We start from the raw sequence: 23,018 nt of genomic DNA on the forward strand, positions 1-23,018 counted from the left end.
CCACCCCCCCCCCCCGGACACTTATTATTTTTTATTCAAATCGTTTGCTATGTCGCTCTTCAAGGGAGATGCTAAATGCATTTCGTTGTCTCTGTACTGTACACTGACAATGACAATTAAAATTGAATCTGAATCTGAATCTGAATCTGAATCTCGTCTTACTGATGTAAAAGATGTAGTCCCAGGCAGCCACAAACTTCTTCCAGTGGGAGACGTATGGCCACAGCGCTTTCGGAAAAAAGATCACAAGGGCCGAGGAACTGAACATCTCGAAGACGGCCTCGATGAATTTCTGCGTCTCCTCGGGAATCTTCTCTTCCAGACATCCCATCCTGGTTTCAAAGAGGATGGTGCAGATTCCTGGCAAAGACAAGAGAGGAAAAACTTAGCTTGCTCAGCAATTTTTATTTATTTTTTTAAATATTTCAACATATTTGAGAAATAAATATATACAATGCATGATATTAGGCCCCTGTCCCACTTAGGAAACCTGAACGGAAACCTCTGGAGACTTTCCGCCCCACCCAAGGTTTCCGCGCGGTTCCCGGAGGTTTTTGTCAGTCTCCCTACCTGCTTCCACTACCTGCAACCTCCGGCAACCACCTGCAACCTCCGGGAACCGCACGGAAACCTTGGGTGGGGCGCAAAGTCTCCAGAGGTTTCCGTTCAGGTTTCCTAAGTGGGACATGGGGCATTATTACGAAACTCCATCCGACATTATCGGAGGCTATACATACATACATATACATACAATACAATACAGTTTCCCCAATTCACAAATTTCACCCCACACCCATGCCACACATGTGGCCCCACCGGCGTGGAATCCCTTCCTTTATTTTGAGGGATGTCTCCACCACACCCTGCCCCCTCATGTCCAGTAGCGGGAGGACCCTAGACTGTGGTCCTCCCCCACCGAGCCTTGGCGTTGGCTGCACCGAGCTGCGTACAGTTTTGGTCTCCTAATCTGCGGAAAGACATTCTTGCCATAGAGGGAGTACAGAGAAGGTTCACCAGACTGATTCCTGGGATGTCAGGACTTTCACATGAAGAAAGACTGGATAGACTCGGCTTGTACTCGCTAGAATTTAGAAGATTGAGGGGGGATCTTATAGAAAGTTACAAAATTCTTAAGGGGTTGGACAGGCTAGATGCAGGAAGATTATTCCCGATGTTGGGGAAGTCCAGAACAAGGGGTCACACAGTTTAAGGATAAGGGGGAAGTCTTTTAGGACTGAGATGAGAAAAAATCATTTTTTACAAAGAGAGTGGTGAATCTGTGGAATTCTCTGCCACAGAAGGTAGTTGAGGCCACAGTTCATTGGCTATATTTAAGAGGGAGTTAGACGTGGCCCTTGTGGCTAAAGGAATCAGGGGGTATGGAGAGAAGGCAGGGACGGGATACTGAGTTGGATGATCAGCCATGATCATATTGAATGGCGGTGCAGGCTCGAAGGGCCAAATGGCCTACTCCTGCACCTATTTTCTATGTTTCTATGTTTCTATATATCCAGGTTTCCAGGGACCCAGTAGCTGGGACCCTCCTGTATCGGTTGCACATTAACATTGCCTCTAATTATTTATTTATATTTATAGATAGGAAAAATAAAGAAAGAAAGAAATAAAGAAATTAGAAAAATAGGATAAACTATCAATAATACAACTTAGGAGATTGGTCCGTAGGTCAGAGAACGTAACTATTCATCTAGTCCTGGGTTCAGAATTTTGTACGTTTCTATAAGATCCCCCCTCAATCCAGTCTTGAGAAACAATGTTTTTGTTTCTTCTGTGTATGTAAGTACTCAGTTAAAATGACATGAAAGTAAATAAATACTGAATACTGAAAATACTGAAGGTTAGCTAATCATTCAGAGAGGTTTGGCTCTAAACTCACATATCACAGGTCAAGCCCCAGTCAGCCACTGGGTAAGGGAAGCTACAGAAAGGCTTTTGAGTGCCACAGATCCAGATTCAGATTCAAATTCAGATTTATTCAATAGTCAATAGTCAATAGTCAATTTAATTGTCATTTGGACCCCTTGAGGTCCAAACGAAATGCCATTTCTGCAGCCATGCATCACAAACAAATAGACCCCAGACACAACATAATTTACATTTTACATAAACATCCATCACATTGCTGTGATGGAAGGCCAAAAAAAACGTATCTCTCCACTGCACTCTCCCCCCCCCGATGTCAGAGTCAAAGTCAAAGCCCCCGGCTGGCGATGGCGATTGTCCCGCGGCCATTAAAGCCACACCGGATGATGCGAGGTCGCACACCGGGTCTTGGTGTTAGAGCCCCCGGCGTCCGCTCGCAGAGTCCCGCGGCCATTCCAAGCCGCGCGGGGCGGTGATGTTAGGCCCCGCTCCAGGAGCTCTTCAACCCCGCAACTCGGGCGGGAGAAGTCGCCATTGCAGGAGCCCTGAAAGGCGGTCTCCCTCCAGGGACCCGCGGGCTCCCGGTGCCGACGTCCGCAGACCCGCAGTAGCAGCCTCCTAATCTCCGGAGGTTGGGCCGCAGCAGCAGCAGCGCTCCACCACCGCTCCACCAGCTCCGGACTCGGCCAGCTCCGCGACGGTGAGGTGAGTCGTCGGCACCAGAGTCCCCGGCTTCTTCTGTTGGAGGCCGCTCCTCATTGCAGCCCCAACGACAACGGAGACCCGACAAGAAAAGGTCGGGTCTCCCGTGCAGGGAGAGATTTAAAAGTTGCCCCCTCCCTGCACCCCACCCCCCTGCCCCCCCCCCAAATCCACACCCCAACAAAAATATAACAAAAACTACGTAGAAACATAGACAGAAAATAATAAAAACGCGGGCGGGCTGCAGAGGCCGCTGCTGACGAGAGTCACGCCGCCTACCGAACACCAATATTCCTTATTGTCATTGTGCAGTGTACAGTACAGAGACAACGAAATGCAGTTAGCATCTCACCCAGAAGAGCGAACATAGAATAATGAGCAGTAAATATAAATATAGGTACATACAGTAGCAGTAGTGCAATTTTTCTGGGGGAAGGAGTGTCTGGGGGGGGGGGTGACTGGCAATCACCAAGGTTCAGAGTTAAGTTGTGTAACAGCCGCAGGGAAGAAGCTGTTCCTGAACCTGCTGGTCCGGCAACGGAGAGACCTGTAGCGCCTGCCAGATGGTAGGATGATTTTAAATTAGATCGTCAAATAGGCGCGGTGGTTAAGTCCAGCTTCTTTCACCGAAGGCAGCTGGCAAAGGTGAAGCCCATTCTCGAGCGGGAGCATTTTGAGACAGTAATCCATGCCTTTATCACGTCTAGGCTGGATTACTGTAACGCGCTCTATTTTGGAGTTGCTCGATCTTCGCTGGCTCGTCTCCAGTTGGTGCCGCTCGCCTTTTAACTGGAACTCGAAAGAGGGAGCACATAACACAAATTCTGGCCTCCCTCCACTGGCTCCCGGTGCACTTTCGAGTTCATTTTAAAATTATTTTATTTGTTTTTAAATCGTTGAATGGGCTCGCCCCGCCTTACCACTCTGAGCTGCTCCACCCATACGCTCCTGCCCGGTGCCTCAGGTCAGCTGATCAGCTGCTCCTGGAGGTACCGAGGTCTAAGCGGAAGCTCAGAGGGGATAGAGCCTTCTCTGTTGCTGCTCCGGCACTCTGGAACTCCCTGCCGTTGCACATCAGACAGGCCCCTTCACTGTCCATCTTCAAAACCAGTATTAAAACACATTTATATTCCTTGGCTTTTGACCCTGCTTTAGACTTTGCTCCTGTTTTAGTGCTTTTAATGTTTTTAATTTTATTGTTTTTACTCTCTCTTTTAATGTTTTTATTGTCGTGTAATAATTTTTTTGTCCATGATTAGTCATGTGCAGCACTTTGTTGCAACTGCGGTTGTTTTTAAAGTGCTCTATAAATAAAGTTATTGTTATTATATTAATATTGTAGGAGGGTAAACAGTCTGTGGTTGGGGTGAGAGCAGTCCTTGACGACGCTGAGCGCCCTCCGCAGACAGCGCTTGCTTTGGACAGACTCAATGGAGGGGAGCGAGGAACCGGTGATGTGTTGAGCAGTTTTCACCACCCTCTGCAGAGCTTTTCGGTCGGAGACAGAGCAGTTGTCTGCGGTGAACAAGGTTGAACAAGTTAGGGCTTTATTCTTTGGAGCGCAGAGGTTAAGGGGGGGACTTGATGGAGGTTTTTAAAATGATGAGAGGGATAGACAGAGTTGACGTGGAAAAGCTTTTCCCACTGAGAGTAGGGAAGATTCAAACAAGGGGACATGACTTGAGAATTAAGGGACTGAAGTTTAGGGGTAACATGAGGGGGAATTTCTTTACTCAGAGAGTGGTAGCTGTGTGGAATGAGCTTCCAGTGAAGGTGGTGGAGGCAGGTTCGTTTTTATCATTTAAAAATAAATTGGATAGTTACATGGATGGGAAGGGAATGGAGGGTTATGGTCTGAGCGCAGGTATATGGGACTAGGGGAGAATACGTGTTCGGCACGGACTAGAAGGGTCGAGATGGCCTGTTTCCGTGCTGTAATTGTTATATGGTAATTATATGGTAGTTGCCATACCATACTGTGATACAGTTGGTAAGGATGCTCTCCATGGTGCAGCTCAAAGTGTGACACAAGTCTTTATGTTTTATTAAGTCAATAATATTACCAGCAACGCCAGCATTAGTTGTCCAAGGCTAATCTTTGAGGGGGGGGGGCACAGTATAATTATCTCTATATTGCCATTTCCCTTTCCCTTTCACCCGACTGGATGACCTTTTTGATGTTTACACATTTCTGAGAGGCATGGATTAGGTGAAGAGCCTCTATCTTTTCCCAAAGGGTAGAGGAGTCTAAAACTATGTAGGAAAGAACTGCAGATGCTGGTTTAAATCGAAGGTAGACACAAAATGCTGGAGTAATGCTGTCCCCCCCACAGATCCTGTCCAACGTCTACCGCTGTACATTAGAAAGCATCCTGACCACCTGCTTCACGGTATGGTACAGCAGCTGCACTGCAGCTGACAGGAAGGCACTGCAACAGGCGCCCAGCACATCATCGGTGCCCCGCTCCCTGCAATGGCCGCCCTTCGCCTCACACGGTGTCTGAGACGGGCCGGCAAAATCATCAAGGACCCCTCACACCCCAACCATGGACTGTTTGCCCTCCTCCCATCAGGGAGGTGGTACAGGAGCCTCAGGTCTTGCACCAGCAGGCTTAGGAACAGCTTTTTCCAAAACACCATCACCCTGCTGAACTCACAGGCCCGGCACTAGTATTATTTATAGCTTATATAATTTACAGTTAAGCTCTATTCACCAGAAGATAGCACATGTCAATCTTTTATCTGTGTATATGTATTTGCCTGTGTACTTAGATCAATATATCCTCATCTGTATATATTGTTTGAATCAGCATTTTACTACTTTGCACTCTGATTAGATGCTTAACTGCATTTCGTTGTACCTGTACTTGTATTTGTGCAATGACAATCAGGTTGAATCTAATCTAATCTAACTCAGCGGGAACAGGCAGCATCTCTGGAGAGAAGGAATGGCTGACGTTTCGGGTCGAGACCCTTCTTCAGACCCGAAGAAGAAGTTACACCAGCATGTTGCGAATGGTATGTTGGCTTTCATTGCAAAAGGATTTGAGTATAGGAGCAGGGAGGTTCTACTGCAGTTGTACAGGGTCTTGGTGAGACCACACCTGGAGTATTGCCTACAGTTTTGGTCTCCAAATCTGAGGAAGGACATTATTGCCATAGAGGGAGTGCAGAGACGGTTCACCAGACTGATTCCTGGGATGTCAGGACTGTCTTATGAAGAAAGACTGGATAGACTTGTTTATACTCTCTAGAATTTAGAAGATTGAGAGGGGATCTTATAGAAACTTACAAAATTCTTAAGGGGTTGGACAGGCTAGATGCAGGAAGATTGTTCCCGATGTTGGGGAAGTCCAGGACAAGGGGTCACAGCTTAAGGATAAGGGGGAAATCTTTTAAAACCGAGATGAGAAGAACTTTTTTCACACAGAGAGTGGTGAATCTCTGGAACTCTCTGCCACAGAGGGTAGTCGAGGCCAGTTCATTGGCTATATTTAAGAGAGAGTTAGATGTGCCCTTGTGGCTAAGGGGATCAGGGGGTATGGAGAGAAGGCAGGTACAGGGATACTGAGTTGGATGATCAGCCATGATCATATTGAATGGCGGTGCAGGCTCGAAGGGCCGAATGGCCTACTCCTGCACCTAATTTCTATGTTTCTATGTTTCTATGTTGTATCTAACGCAGTCTAAAACTCGAGGGGCTGCAGATGCTGGTTTACACAGAAGGTAGACACAAAGCGCTGGAGTAACTCAGCGAGTCGGGCAGCATCTCTGGTGAAAGAGAACAGGTGACATTTTGGGTCGTACTCTTCTTTAGATTGAAAGTGCGGCGGGGGTGTGGGGGGTGGGGGGGGGGGGGGAAAAACTGGTGACGAGAAGAGGGCACATTTTGTTTGGTTATGTTTAGGGATGCAGAGTGGAAACAGGCCCTTCGGCCCATCGAGTCTGCGCCGACCAGCGATCCCCGTACACTAATGCTGTCCCTCACACACTAGGGGCAATTTGCAATTAACCGAGCCAATTAGCCTACAAACCTGTACGTGTTTGGAGTGCGGAGGGACACCAGAGATCTCGGAGAAAACACACGCAGGTCAAAGGGGAGAACGTACAGACTCCGTATAGACAGCACCCGTGGTCGGGATCAAACCCGGGCCTCAATCTTCTAAATTCTAGCGAGTACGAGCTGAGTCTATCCAGTCTTTCATAGAAACATAGAAACATAGAAATTAGGTGCAGGAGTAGGCAATTCGGCCCTTCGAGCCTGCACCGCCATTCAATATGATCATGGCTGATCATCCAACTCAGTATCCCGTACCTGCCTTCTCTCCATACCCCCTGATCCCCTTAGCCACAAGGGCCACATCTAACTCCCTCTTAAATATAGCCAATGAACTGGCCTCAACTACCCTCTGTGGTAGAGAGTTCCAGAGATTCACCACTCTCTGTGTGAAAAAAGTTCTTCTCATCTCGGTTTTAAAGGATTTCCCCCTTATCCTTAAGCAGTGACCCCTTGTCCTGGACTTCCCCAACATCGGGAACAATCTTCCTGCATCTAGCCTGTCCAACCTCTTCAGAATTTTGTAAGTTTCTATAAGATCCCCTCTCAATCTCCTAAATTCTAGAGAGTATAAACCAAGTCTATCCAGTCTTTCTTCATAAGACAGTCCTGACATCCCAGGAATCAGTCTGGTGAACCTTCTCTGTACTCCCTCTTTGGCAAGAAAGTCTTTCCTCAGATTAGGAGACCAAAACTGTACGCAATACTCCAGGTGTAGTCTCACCAAGACCCTGTACAACTGCAGTAGAACCTCCCTGCTCCTATACTCAAATCCTTTTGCTATGAATGATAACATACCATTCGCCTTCTTCACTGCCTGCTGCACCTGCATTCCTACTTTCAATGACTGGTGTACCATGACACCCAGGTCTCGTTGCATCTCCCCTTTTCCTAATCGGCCAGTGGTATTCTGTATGTAGAAAAAAGGAACTGCAAGTGCTGGTTTATACAAAAGACAGTAACAAAGTGCTGGAGTAACTCAGCGAGTCAGGCAGCATCTCTGGAGGAAAAGGACGGGCGACAGACCCGACCTCAAGAGATTCAGGATTCAAGTGAGTTTATTGTCATGTGTCCCAGATAGGACAATGAAACTCTTGCTTTGCTTCAGCACAACATAACATAGTAGGCATTGAATACAGAACAGATCAGTGTGTCCATATACCATTGAATATATATACACACAACCACATAAATAAGCATATAAAGTGCAATAGGCTAGAGAATGGTGAATCTGTGGAATTCTCTGCCACAGAAGGTAGTTGAGGCCACAGTTCATTGGCTATATTTAAGAGGGAGTTAGATGTGGCCCTTGTGGCTAAAGGGATCAGGGGGTATGGAGAGAAGGCAGGTACAGGATACTGAGAGGATGATCAGCAATGATCATATTGAATGGCGGTGCAGGCTCGAAGGGCCGAATGACCTACTCCTGCACCTATTTTCTATGTTTCTAAAGTTCAGATTTTTGTTTGAGTTGAGTTTAATAGTCTGATGGCTGTGGGGAAGGAGCTATTCCTCAACCAGGATGTTGCAGATTTCAGGCTCCTGTACCTTCTACCTGAAGGCAGTGGAGAGATGAGTGTGTGGCGAGGATGGTGTGGGTCCTTGATGATGTTGAAACGTCACCCACCCAATTGGAGGAACAGCATCTCATATTTCTCTTGGGCAGCTTACAATCCAGTGGTATTGGTCTCTAACTTCAAGTAACCCCGGCATTCCCTCTCTCTCCATCCCTCCCCCATCCAAGTCCCATCCGCTTCTCGTTTTCACTCAACAAACAGCCAACAGTGGCCTGATTCCTTGATCATCCTTACTTTTTTGCATATCTTTCATTCATTGTTACATAGAAACATAGAAAATAGGAGCAGGAGGAGGCCATTCGGCCATTCGTGCCAGCACCGCCATTCATTGTGATCATGGCTGATCGTCCCCTAACAATAACACGTGCCTGCCTTCTCCCCATATCCCTTGACTCCACTAGCCCCTAGAGCTCTATCTAACTCTCTCTTAAATCCATCCAATGACTTGGCCTCCACTGCCCTCTGTGGCAGGGAATTCCACAAATTCACAACTCTCTGGGTGAAAAGGTTTTTTCTCACCTCAGTCTTAAATGACCTCCCCTGTATTCCAAGACTGTGGCCCCTGGTTCTGGACTCACCCAACATTGGGAACATTTTTCCTGCATCTAGCTTGTCCAGTCCTTTTACAATTTTATATGTTTCTATAAGATCCCCCCCTCATCCTTCTAAACTCCAGTGTATACAAGCCTAGTCTTTTCAATCTTTCCTCATATGACAGTCCCGCCATCCCAGGGATCAATCTCGTGAACCTACGCTGCACTGCCTCAATCACAAGGAAGTCCTTCCTCAAATTTGGAGACCAAAAGTTGAGGCAGGGACTATCACAACGTTTAAGGAACAGTTAGACAGGTATACAATACAATACCATTTATTATCATTTGCGCCTCAGTGAGGCTCAAACAAAATTTCGTTTCCACAGCCATACAAACAAAGACAATTTCCTACAGACATACACACAATTTAATTCACACAAACATCTATCACAGTGAACCCACTGTGATGGAAGGCAAAGGTACAGGGATAGGACAGGTTTGGAGGGATATGGACCAAATGCTGGCAGTTGGGACTAGTGTAGCTGGGACATGTTGGCCGGTGTGGGCAAGTCAAGTTGGGCCGAAGGGCCTGTTTCCACACTGTATCACTCCACGACTCTATCTGTTACCCTAATGATTTTATACTTGAGTATAGGAGTCAGGAAGTGCTGATGTAGCAGGAGGTACGAAGTGTGAAAACGCACACCTCCAGATTCGGGGACAGTTTCTTCTCAGCTGCAATCGGGCAACTGAACCGGCCTACCAACAACTAGGGAGCGGTCCTGAGCTACCATCTACCACATTGGAGGCCCTCGGCCTTTCTTTAATTGGACTTTATTGGACTTTATCTTGCACTAAACGCTGTTCCCTTTACGATACGATTGAACTTTATTGATCCCAGGAGGGAAATTGATCTGCCAACAGTCATAAAAACATAAAATACATGAAAGATGAAATTAAAGTGATGAGTGGAAAGGCTTGGGGGGGGGGGGTGCAAATATTGGGGAGGGGGGGAGGAGGGGAGGGGGGGGGGGGGAGTCGGTCTACCCCACGACAGAAGGGGGAAGAGATGTACAGTGTGATAGCCACAGGGAAGAAGGATCCCCTGTGGCGTTCTGTGCTACATCTTGGTGGAGCCAGTCTGTTGCTGAAGGTGCTCCTCAGGTTGACCATGTCAAGTCAAGTCAAGTCAAGTCACATTTATTTCTATAGCACATTTAAAAAACAACTCTCGTTGGCCAAAGTGCTTTACATTTGTTATAAGAATAGCACAACAAAACAAGCTACATACATATATACATGTAGCCCTCGCTCAGAGGACGTCAGGAAAGGCTTGGGAGTATAGATAAGTCTTTAGTCTTGACTTCAAAGAGTCGATGGAGGGGGCAGTTCTGATGGGAAGGGGGGATGCTGTTCCACAGTCTAGGAGCTGCAACCGCAAAGGTGCGTTCGGTCGCCCCTGACCTTATGCCTAGACCAGCGGGATATTCAGCAGCCCCAAGTCGGCCGATCTGAGGGGCCTGGAGGTGGAGTGGTGGGTGAGCAGACTTTTAATGTAGGTGGGGGCAAGCCCATTGAGGGCTTTGTAGACATGCAGGAGGATCTTGAAATGTATACGGAACCGCACAGGGGGCCAGTGGAGAGAGGCCAGGATCGGGGTGATGTGGTCCCTTTTTCAGGTGCCCGTCAGGAGTCTCGTACGCTGCGGCGTTTTGGGCCAGTTGCAGGTGGGACAGGGAAGATTGGCTGATGCCAGTGTAGAGGGAGTTGCAGTAATCGAGGCCGGAGGAGATGAATGTGTGGATGATCTTTTCCAGGTCATCAAACTGGAGGAATTTTTTATTTTAGCTATCGTCCAAAGCTGGAAGAAGCTAGCTTTTACCACGGCATTGACTTGTTGGTCAAATTTTAGTGCTGAGTCAAATATCACGCCGAGGTTTTTGACGTGTGTCAAACCAGTGTGTTATGGAGGGGGGGAGCTGTATTGTCCAGGATGCTCCACAGTTTGAGGAGCATCCTCCCCACCAAGACCAACCTCCCGTGAATCCAACTCCAACTCCACCCCCAGGATGGAGCCAGCCTTCCTGATGAGTTTGTTGATCCTGTTATCGTCTGCAGACTTTGCCCTGCTGTATCTGTACGCTGTGGACAGCTCGACTGTAATCATGTATAGTCTTTACACTGTCAGGTCAGGGCAAATTTGCAGATGGGTGGCAGTGTGAACTGTGAGGAGGATGCTATAGGAATGCACGGTGACTTGGACAGGTTGGGGGAGGAGTGGGCAGATGCATGGCGGATGCAGTTTAATGTGGATAAATGTGAGGTTCTCCACTTTGGTAGCAAAAACAGGAAGGCAGATTATTATCTAAATGGTGTCAAGTTGGGACAAGGGGAAGTACAACGGGATCTGGGGGTCCTTGTTCATCAGTCAATGAAAGTAAGCATGCAGGTACAGCAGGCAGTGAAGAAAGCGAATGGCATGTTGGACTTCATAACAAGAGGAGTTGAGTATCGGAGCAAAGAGGTCCCTCTGCAGTTGTACAGGGCCCTAGTGAGACCACACCTGGAGTATTGTGTGCAGTTTTGGTCCCCTAATTTGAGGAAGGACATTCTTGCTATTGAGGGAGTGCCGTGTAGGTTTACAAGGTTAATTCCCGGGATGGCGGGACTGTCATATGCTGAGAGAATGGAGCGGCTGGGCTTGTACACTCTGGAGTTTAGAAGGATGAGAGGGCATCTTATTGGAACATATAAGATTATTAAGGGTTTGGACACGCTAGAGGCAGGAAACATGTTCCCGATGTTGGGGGAGTCCAGAACCAGGGGCCACAGTTTAAGAATAAGGAGTAAGCCATTTAGAACGGAGACGAGGAAACACTTTTTGACACAGAAAGTTGTGAGTCTGTGGAATTCTCTGCCTCAGAGGGCGGTGGAGGCCGGTTCTCTGGATGCTTTCAAGAGAGAGCTAGATCGGGCTCTTAAAGATAGCAGATATGGGGAGAAGGCAGGAACGGGTTACTGTTTGGGGATGATGAGCCATGATCACATTGAATGGCGGTGCTGGCTCGAAGGGCCGAATGGCCTACTCCTGCACCTGTTTGTAGTTTGTTTGGTTGTTTGTTTGTTTGTCTTTTTGCACAAAGTCCGCGAGCATTGCTACTTTTCATTTCACTGCACATCTCGCAATTGTGTGTGATGAATAAACTTGACTTGACCTATTGTCTATTGTATATTCCCATGGGCGCCATGTAATCCCGTGCTGCCCGCTCCATGGTCGGATAGTCGGCGACTAAACCGTCTCCCCCACCTGGTTAGCCAGGTGAGGAGGGGGCTGTGGCCCCCCCAGCAGGAACAAAAACAAGACCTGTCAAAGGGCGGATGAGCTCCTAGCGAGCCGACGGCCATCCACACTTCAGTAGAAGTTGCGATCACTGTCATACGTAGCATTGTAAAGCACCTTGCCCGTTGGCCGATTGGGAAAGGGGGAGATGCAGCAAGACCTGGGTGTCATGGTACACCAGTCATTGAAAGTAGGCATGCAGGTGCAGCAGGCAGTGAAGAAAGAGAATGGTATGTTAGCTTTCATAGCAAAAGGATTTGAGTATAGGAGCAGGGAGGTTCTACTGCAGTTGTACAGGGTCTTGGTGAGACCACACCTGGAGTATTGCGTACAGTTTTGGTCTCCAAATCTGAGGAAGGACATTATTGCCATAGAGGGAATGCAGAGACGGTTCACCAGACTGATTCCTGGGATGTCAGGACTGTCTTATGAAGAAAGACTGGATAGACTTGGTTTATACTCTCTAGAATTTAGAAGATTGAGAGAGGATCTTTTATAGAAACTTACAAAATTCTTAAGGGGTTGGACAGGCTAGATGCAGGAAGATTGTTCCCGATGTTGGGGAAGTCCAGGACAAGGGGTCACAGCTTAAGGATAAGGGGGAAATCCTTTAAAACCGAGATGAGAAGAACTTTTTTTCACACAGAGAGTGGTGAATCTCTGGAACTCTCTGCCACAGAGGGTAGTTGAGGCCAGTTCATTGGCTATATTTAAGAGGGAGTTAGATGTGGCCCTTGTGGCTAATGGAATCAGGGGGTATGGAGAGAAGGCAGGTACGGGATACTGAGTTGGATGATCAGCCATGATCATATTGAATGGCGGTGCAGGCTCGAAGGGCCGAATGGCCTACTCCTGCACCTAATTTCTATGTTTCTATGTTTCTATGATGCTATCAATGATGATGATGATGATGATGGATAGCACAAAAACAAAACATTTTTCGCGGTACCTCGATACACATGACAATAGACAAAACCAAACTAACGTGCATACCCTGAATGCTGGATTAATAAAACCGTTTAGGACTGAGGTTGATGAATATAATATAATAATAATAAAAATAATAACTTTATTTATAAAGCACTTTTAGACAACATCAGTTACCACAAAGTGCTGTACATGAGAAGTCAACAAAAAGTTATTACAAACTACTAAAACCATTAAGACGACAGGACTATAAAAACAGTAAAAATTAAAAGACATTAAAAGCACTAAAACAGGAACAATGTCTCAGCCAGTGTCGAAAGCCAGTGAATAAAAATGAGTTTTTAGGGAGGATTTAAAGATGGACAGTGAAGGGGCCTATAGATGCTGCTGCACCCACATAGATGCTGCTGCACCCGCTGAGTTTCTCCAGCTTTTTTGTGTAACCAGTGAAGGGGCCTGTCTGATCTGCAGCGGCAAGGTGTTCCAGAGTGCCGGGGCAGCAACAGAAAAGGCTCTATCCCCTCTGAGCTTCCGCTTGGACCTTGGTACCTCAAGGAGCAGCTGATCCGCTGACCTGAGGCACCGGGTAGGAGCATATAGGTGGAGCAGCTCAGAGAGGTAAGGCGGGGCGAGGCCATTCAATGATTTAAAAACAAATAAAATAATTTTAAAATGAACTCGAAAGTGCACTGGGAGCCAGTGAAGGGAGGCCAAAATTGGCGTAATGTGCTCCCTCTTTCGAGTTCCGGTTAAAAGGCGAGCGGCAGCATTTTGGACCAACTGGAGACGAGCCAACGAAGCTCGTGAGACTCCAGAGTAGAGCGCGTTACAGTAATCCAGTCGAGATGAAATAAAGGCGTGAATTACTGTTTCAAAATGCTGCCGCTCGAGAATGGGCTTCACCTTTGCCAGCTTCCTTAGGTGAAAGATGAAGTTTAATCAGACTTGTATTCTAAATCAGGCTTGTGTTCACTGGAGTTTAGAAGGATGAGGGGATATGTTATAGAAACATATACAATTATAAAAGGGCTGGACAAGCTAGATGCAGGAAAAATGTTCCCAATGTTGGGCGAGTCCAGAACCAGGGGCCACACAGTCTTAGAATAAAGGGGAGGTCATTTAAGACTGAGGTGAGAAAAAACTTTGTCACCCAGAGAGTTGTGAATTTGTGGAATTCCCTGCCACAAATTGAGGGCAGTGGAGGCCAAGTCACTGGATGGATTTAAGAGAGAGTTAGATAGAGCTCTAGGGGCTAGTGCAGTCAAGGGATATGGGGAGAAGGCAGGCACGGGTTATTGATAGGGGACGATCAGCCATGATCACAATGAATGGCGGTGCTGGCTCGAAGGGCCGAATGGCCTCCTCCTGCGCCTATTTTCTATGTTTCTATGTAAGAGTTTGTGTAAGGTAGAACATTGGCAACCACATGAAGTTGGAATACAAAGGTATAATGATCCACTGTAGAGGCGGAAGTCTCGAGGAACTAAACCAGAGGGTAATTCTGCATCAAAAGTTCTGTATGGCAACATATTCTGCAAAGTAGTGAATTGGATGTTTTTCCCCTTAATCCTGTATCTGTACACTGTGGACGGCTCGATTGTAATCAAGTATTGTCTTTCTGCTGACTGGTCAGCGCACAACAAAAAGATTTTCGCAGTGCTTCGTCACAAGTGACAATAAACTAAACTTTTGGCAAGGTGGCGCAGCGGTAGAGTTGCTGCCTCACAGTGCCACAGACCCGGGTTCGATCCCGACTACGGCTGCTGTCTGTACAGAGTTTGTACGTGGGTTTTCTCCGAGATCTTCAGTTTCCCCCCACACTACAAAGACGTACAGGTTTGTGGATTAATCGGCTTGGTAAATGTTAAAAAAAAAATTGACCCTGGTGTGTGCTGTCTGTACGGAGTTTGTACGTCCTCCCTGTAACCTACGTGGGTTTTCTCCGAGATCTTCCCCCCCCCCCCCCCCGAGATCTTTCTCCGAGGGAGGATTCCTCCCGCACTCCAAAGGCGTACCAGTTTGTAGTTTATTTGGCTTGGTATAAGTGTAAATTGCCCCTGGTGTGTTTAGGGGTTGTGTTAGTGTGCGGGGATTGTTGGTCGGTGCGGACTCGATGGGCCGAAGGGACTGTATCTCTAAACTGAAACATAGAAACATAGAAAATAGGTGCAGGAGTAGAGGCCATTCGGCCCTTCGAGCCTGCACCGCCATTCAATATGATCATGGCTGATCATCGAATTCGGTATCCTGTACCTGCCTTCTCTCCATACACCCTGATCCCTTTAGCCACAAGGGCCACATCTAACTCCCTCTTAAATATAGCCAATGAACTGTGGCCTCAACTACCTTCTGTGGCAGAGAATTCCAGAGATTCACCACTCTCTGTGTAAAAAAATGTTTTTCTCATCTCAGTCCTAAAAGACTTCCCCCTTATCCTTAAACTGTGTGACCCCTAGTTCTGGACTTCCCCAACGTCGGGAACTAAGCTATAATAGACTAGATATCACAAACATCCTTCAAATACCTTCAAATGCAAACTGGTAGAGTTCTTTGGAGATATCGTTCACCATCAGTCCCCCACCGTGGGTCTCCCTCACCCACCGGATCTTCTTCACAAAATCCGTCACCACCTCACTGATCGCTGGGGAGTAATTGGAAACCTCCTTAGGCTTCAACATCTTGGGGTTCAGCATACTGCGGATGTGAAACCATTCTTGGCCGTACCTGAGGTAAATGAAAGAAAGATCATTCTGCTGCCTCCCATTCCAAACCCCATGAACAAAGAACACAAGAAGATACAGTGAAGGGAGGGAGTGCAGATGCTGGTTTATAGACAATAGACAATAGGCACAGGAGTAGGCCATTCGGCCCTTCGAGCCAGCACCACCATTCAATGTGATCATGGCTGATCATCCGCAATCAGTACCCCATTCCTGCCTTCTCCCCAAATCCCCAGACTCCGCTATCTTTAAAGAGCCCTATCTAGCTCTCTCTTGAAAGCAACCAGAGAATTGGCCTCCAGAGCCTTCTTTTTTTTCAGATTCAGATTCAGATTCAGATTCAATTTTAATTGTCATTGTCAGTGTACAGTACAGAGACAACGAAATGCATTTTCACACAGAGAGTGGTGAATCTCTGGAACTCTCTGCCACAGAAGGTAGTTGAGGCCAGTTCATTGGCTAAATTTAAGAGGGAGTTAGATGTGGCCCTTGTGGCTAAGGGGATCAGAGGGTATGGAGAGAAGGCAGGTACGGGATACTGAGTTGGATGATCAGCCATGATCATATTGAATGGCGGTGCAGGCTCGAAGGGCCGAATGGCCTACTCCTGCACCTAATTTCTATGTTTCTATGTTTCTATGTTTCTGAGGCAGAGAATTCCACAGACTCACAACTCTCTAGGTAACAAAAGTTTAAACCGAAGATCTCCTAATCCGAGGAAAGACATTCTTGCCATAGAGGGAGTACAGAGAAGGTTCACCAGACTGATTCCTGGGATGTCAGGACTTTCATATGAAGAAAGACTGGATAGACTCGCCTTGTACTCGCTAGAATTTAGAAGGTTGAGGGGGGATCTTATAGAAACGTACAAAATTCTTAAGGGTTTGGACAGGCTAGATGCAGGAAGATTGTTCCCGATGTTGGAGAAGTCCAGAACAAGGGGTTACAGTTTAAGGATAAGGGGGAAATCTTTTAGGACCGAGATGAGGAAAACTTTTTTCACACAGAGAGTGGTGAATCTGTGGAATTCTCTGCCGCAGAAGGTAGTAGAGGCCAGTTAATTGGCTATATTTAAGAGGGAGTTAGATGTGGCCCTTGTGGCTAAAGGGATCAGGGGGTACGGAGAGAAGGCAGGAGCAGGATACTGAGTTAGATGATCAGCCACGATCATATTGAATGGCGGTGCAGGCTCGAAGGGCCGAATGGCCTACTCCTGCACCTGTTTTCTATGTTTCTATTTTTCTATGATAGACACAAAATGCTGGAGTAACTCAGCGGGACAGGCAGCAACTCTGGAGAGACGGAACAGGTGACATTTCGGGTCGAGGCCGTGTTTGCACGTTCTCACTGTGAACGCACGGGTTTCCTCCCACATCCCAAAGACGTGTGGGATTGTAGGGTAATTGGCCTCTGTAAATTGCCCTTAGCGCCTTTAAGTGTTAGGGATACAGCACGGAAACAGGCTCTTCGGCCCACCGAATCCGTACCGAACAGCGATCCCTGCCCACTAACACTGTCGTACACACAAAGTAGGGACAATATACATTTATCCCACAGCCAATTAACCTACAAACCCATACGCCTTTGGAGTGTGGGAGGAAACCAAATATTTCAGGGAAAACCCACGCAGGTCACGGGGAGAACGTGCAAACTCCGTACAGACAGCACCCTTAGTCAGGATCGCACCCTGGTCTCTGGCGCTGTAAAGGGCCTGTCCCACAAGCATACGACTGCACGCGGCAAGCGCGACCTAACGTGGTTGCTTGAGCCGTACGGCCTCGCGGGGCCGGTCCCACTTCGATCGCCGGAGCCGTATGGAGTTGTGCGGAGCTGGTCCCGACATCGCGCGGGGCTCCGATAAATTGTCCAAAAATTGTTGTCGAGACGCTGCGCTACAGGCGTGCGCAGCGTCTCGACGCCGTAGGTCATGCGCGAACTTCCCGCGGACTTTGCTCGAACTTCACGTCAACTCGTACGGGATCACTCGACCTCCGCGCGGCCCCCGCTTCCGGTTTGGTCGCGCTTGCCGCATGCAGGCGCACGCTCGTGGGACAGGCCCTTAAGGGAGGCCCAGCAGAACGCATCGTCCACGTTTGATAGGGATGCCCTGAATGACTCAATCACAAATCAGCATTTGACAGCACTGGGCCTGTACTCGCTGGCATTTAGAAGGATGAGGGGGCGGAGGGAACCTCATCAAAACTTACTGAACAGCAAAAGGCCTGGGTAGATTGGATGTCGAGAGGATGTTTCCACTGGTGGGAGAGTCTCGGACCAGAGGTCATAACCTCAGAATAAAAGGACGGCCCTTTGGGAAGGAGATGAGGGGGAATTTCTTTAGTCAGAGGGTGGTGAATCTGTGGAATTCATTGCCACAGACAGCAGTGGAGGCCAAGTCAATGGATATGATTAAGACTGAGGTGGATAGATTCTTGATGTATTTAAGAGAGAATTAGATATAGCTCTTAGGGCTAACCAAATCAAGGGATATGGGGAGAAAGCAGGAACGGGGTACTGATTTTTGGATGATCAGCGATGATCATATTGAATAGCGGTGCTGTCTCGAAGGGCCGAATGGCCTACACCTACCTGTATTTTCTATGTTTCGATGTTTAGTACGGGTGTCAAGGGTTATGGGGAAAAGGCAGGAGAATGGGGTTAGGAGGGAGTGTCAGATCAGCCTTGATTGGATGGAATAAACTTGAAGGGCCGAATGGCCTGATTCTGCTTCTATCATTTATGAACTTCTGAAAGACATAGAAGCACAGAAACATAGAAAAATAGGTGCAGGAGTAGGCCATTCGGCCCTTCAAGCCAGGACCACCATTCAATACCATCATGGCTGATCATCTAAAATCAGTACCCCATTCCTACTTTTTCCCCCGCATCCCTTGATTCCATTAGCCCGAAGAGCAAAATCTAACCCACTCTTGAAAACATCCAGTGAACTGGCCTCCACGACCTTCAGTGGCAGAGAACTCTCTGGGTGAAAAAGTTTTTCCTCATCTCAGTCCTAAATGGCATACCCCTTATTCAGAAACTGTGAGCCCTTGGTTCTGGACTCCCCCAACATCGGAAACATTTTTTCTGTACCAATCCTTCGAGAATTTTACATGTCTCCATCAGATTAGAAGTTTCTATAAGTCTCTACAAGGCCGCCAATACTTACTCGCAGAGGGGTCCGTACGCGTGGCCTCTCAACTCCCTGTACTCCCGCCAGTGGGGCATGTAGGCTCGGGTGGGGTACCTGCCCTCCTGACGGAGAATTGCCTCAATCAGGTCAGCGCTTGCCACGTTGATGACTGAGATGGGTCCGAGTTTCGACTTCCAAATGGGACCATACTTCTTCTTCTGCACAACCTGTAAATCAGACCCAACATGCCCAATTACTTTACATTACAATAGATTCAGATTCAGATTCAGATTCAATTTTAATTGTCATTGTCAGTGTACAGTACAGAGACAACGAAATGCATTTACAATACACAGTTTCACTACTCTCTGGGTGCAAATGTATTTCCTCATCTCAATCCCAAATGGCCTACCCCTTATTCTTACACAGTGACCCCAACATCGGGAACATTTTTCCTGCATCTAGCCTGTCCAATCCTTTAAGAATGTTATATGTTTCTGTAAGATAACCTCTCATCCTTCTAAATTACAGTGAATACACATCTAGGAAACCCATTCTTTCATTATATGTCAGTCCTGCCATATTGGGAATTTAACCTGGTGAACCCAGGCTGCACTCTCTCAATAGCAATAATGTCCTTCCTCAAATTAGGAGACCAAAATTGCACACAATAGTCCAGGTGGGGTCTCACCAGATTCCTGTACAACTGCAGTAGGACCTCCTTGCTCCTAAACTCAAATCTTCTCGCAATGAAGGCCAAGATGCCATTAGCTTTCTTTACTGCCTGCTGTACCTCCATGCTTACTTTCAGTGACTGATGTACAAGGCCACCCAGGTCTCGTTGCACCTCCCCTTTTCTTAATCATTGAAACATAGAAACATAGAAATTAGGTGCAGGAGTAGGCCATTCGGCCCTTCGAGCCTGCACCGCCATTCAATATGATCATGGCTGATCATCCAACTCAGTATCCTGTACCTGCCTTCTCTCCATACCCTCTGATCCCCTTAGCCACAAGGGCCACATCTGACACCCTCTTAAATATAGCCAATGAACTGTGGCCTTGACTACCCTCTGCGGCAGAGAGTTCCAGAGACTCATCACTCTCTGTGTGAAAAAAGTGCTTCTCATCTCGGTTTTAAAGGATTTCCCCCTTATCCTTAAGCTGTGACCCCTTGCCCTGGACTTCCCCAACATCGGGAGCAATCTTCCTGCATCTAGCCTGTCCAACCCCTTAAGAATTTTGTAAGTTTCTATAAGATCCCCTCTCAATCTCCTAAATTCTAGAGAGTATAAACCAAGTCTACCCAGTCTTTCTTTATAAGACAGTCCTGACATCCCAGGAATCAGTCTGGTGAACCTTCTCTGCACTCCCTCTATGGCAATAACGTCCTTCCTCAGATTTGGAGACCAAAACTGTACGCAATACTACAGGTGTGGTCTCACCAAGACCCTGTACAACTGCAGTAGAACCTCCCTGCTCCTATACTCAAATCCTTTTGCTATGAATACGTATTCGTGACAGAGAGAGAGAGAGGGACGGGCTACTGATTCCGGATGAAGGGTACCCATCTAAATGCTTCTTAAATGTTGGGGTAGTCCCTGCCTCAACAACCTGCTCTGGCAGCTCGTTCCATACACCCACCACCTTTGTGTGAAAAGGTAACCCCTCAGATTCCTGTTAGATGCAGTATAATATAGATAAATGTGAGGTTATCCACTTTGGCGGCAAAAACAAGGGAGCAGATTATTATCTCAATGGGGTTAGGTTAGGTAAGGGGGGGAGGTGCAGCGAGACCTGGGTGTCCTTGTACACCGGTCACTGAAAGTTGGCGTGCAGGTCAAGTCAAGTCAAGTTTATTTGTCACATACACATACGAGATGTGCAGTGAAATGAAAGTGGCAATGCTCGCGGACGTTTGTGCAAAAGACAAACAACAAAACAACCAAACAAATTATAAACACAATCATAACACACATATTCTTTTACATAATAAATAATGGAAGGAAAAACGTTCAGTAGAGTTAGTCCCTGGTGAGAGGTGCAGCAGGCAGTGAAGAAAGCTAATGAAATGTTGGCCTTCATTACAAGAGGATTTCAGTATAGGAGCAAAAAGGTTCTTCTGCAGTTGTCTAGGGCTCTGGTGAGACCACATCTGGAGTATTGCGTACAGTTTCGGTCTCCTAATTTGAGGAAGGACATCCGTGTGATTGAGGCAGTGCAGCGTAGGTTCACGAGATTGATCCCTGGGATGGCACGACTGTCATATGAGGAAAGGTTGAAAAGACTAGGCTTGTATTCACAGGAGTTTAGAAGGATGAGGGGAATATCTTATAGAAACATATAAAATTATAAAAGGACTGGACAAGCTAGATGCAGGAAAAATGTTCCCAATGTTGGGCGAGTCCAGAACCAGGAGCCACAGTCTTAGAATAAAGGGGAGGTCATTTAAGAATGAGGTGAGAAAAAACTTTTTCACCCAGAGAGTTGTGAAATTATGGAATTCCCTGCCACAGAGGGCAATGGAGGCCAAGTCACTGGATGGATTTAAGAGAGAGTTAGATAGAGCTCTAGGGGCTAGTGGAGTCAAGGGATATGGGGAGAAGGCAGGCACGGGTTATTGATAGGGGACGATCAGCCATGATCACAATGAATGGCGGTGCAGGCTCGAAGGGCCGAATGGCCTCCTCCTGCACCTAGTTTCTATGTTTCTATGTTTTCCATGGTCTAATTCCACCCCAATCACATATGAACCTATCCTGTATCTGTACACTGTGGAAGATGTGTTAGCTGTGAGGAGGATGCTAGGAGACTGCAAGGTGACTTGGATAGGCTGGGTGAGTGGGCAAATGTTTGGCAGATGCAGTATAATATGGATAAATGTGAGGTTATCCATATTGGTGGTAAAAACTGGAAAGCAGACTATTATCTAAATGGTGGCCGACTAGGAAAAGGGGAGATGCAGCGAGACCTGGGTGTCATGGTATACCAGTCATTGAAAGTAGGCATGCAGGTGCAGCAGGCAGTGAAGAAAGTGAATGGTATGTTAGCTTTCATAGCAAAAGGATTTGAGTATAGGAGCAGGGTGGTTCTACTGCAGTTGTACAGGGTCTTGGTGAGACCGCACCTGGAGTATTGCGTATAGTTTTGGTTTCCAAATCTGAGGAAGGACATTATTGCCATAGAGGGAGTGCAGAGACGGTTCACCAGACTGATTCCTGGGATGTCAGGACAGTCTTATGAAGAAAGACTGGATAGACTTGGTTTATACTCTCTAGAATTTAGGAGATTGAGAGGGGATCTTATAGAAACTTACAAAGTTCTTAAGGGGTTTGACAGGCTAGATGCAGGAAGATTGAGAAGAACTTTTTTCACACAGAGAGTGGTGAGTCTCTGGAACTCTCTGCCGCAGAGGGTAGTTGAGGCCAGTTCATTGGCTATATTTAAGAGGGAGTTAGATGTGGCCCTTGTGACTAAGGGGATCTGAGGGTATGGAGAGAAGGCAGGTACGGGATACTGAGTTGGATGATCAGCCATGATCATATTGAATGGCGGTGCAGGCTCGAAGGGCCGAATGGCCTACTCCTGCACCTAATTTCTATGTTTCTATGTTTCTATGTGGTTGTAATCATGTGTAGTCTTCCCGCTGACTGGATAGCACACAACAAAAAAACTTCTCACTGAACCTCAGTAAATGTGACAATAACAAACTAAACTAAACATTCTTGCTATTGAGGGAGTGCAGCGTAGGTTCATTCTCGGGATGGCGGGACTGTCATATGCTGAGGGAACGGAGCGGCCGGGCTTGTACACTCTGGAGTTTAGGATGAGTAGGGACCTTATTGAAACATAAGATTATTAAGGGTTTGGACACGCTAGAGGCAGGAAACATGTTCCCGATGTTGGGGGAGTCCAGAACCAGGGGCCACACAGTTTAAGAATAAAGGTTAAGCCATTTAGAACGGAGATGAGGAAACACTTTTTCTCACAGAGAGTTGTGAGTCTGTGGAATTCTCTGCCCCAGAGGGCGGTGGAGGCCGGTTCTCTGGATACTTTCAAGAGAGAGCTAGAGAGCTAGAAAAAAGAGTCAAAGGACATGGGGAGAAGGCAGGAACGGGGTACTGATTGGGGTTGATCAGCCATGATCAC

General features: G+C 47.2%; 1 protein-coding gene across 1 annotated transcript in view; it reads right to left on the minus strand.

Annotated features, from left to right (window-relative positions):
• The window catches only part of LOC129693908 (sterol 26-hydroxylase, mitochondrial), a 44,480-nt gene extending 25,351 nt beyond the window's left edge, over window positions 1-19,129 (minus strand). Inside the window, exons 1-3 of the mRNA XM_055630645.1 lie at window positions 18,907-19,129; window positions 15,542-15,741; window positions 163-360 (exon numbers count right to left, since the gene is read on the minus strand). Coding sequence (XP_055486620.1) covers window positions 163-360; window positions 15,542-15,741; window positions 18,907-18,965 — 457 coding nt within the window. The 5' untranslated portion in view covers window positions 18,966-19,129. The remainder of the gene's footprint in view (window positions 1-162; window positions 361-15,541; window positions 15,742-18,906) is intronic.
• Between the last annotated feature and the right edge of the window lie 3,889 nt (window positions 19,130-23,018).

Source organism: Leucoraja erinacea, unplaced genomic scaffold, assembly GCF_028641065.1.
Source record: "Leucoraja erinacea ecotype New England unplaced genomic scaffold, Leri_hhj_1 Leri_467S, whole genome shotgun sequence".
NCBI lineage: Eukaryota > Metazoa > Chordata > Chondrichthyes > Rajiformes > Rajidae > Leucoraja > Leucoraja erinaceus.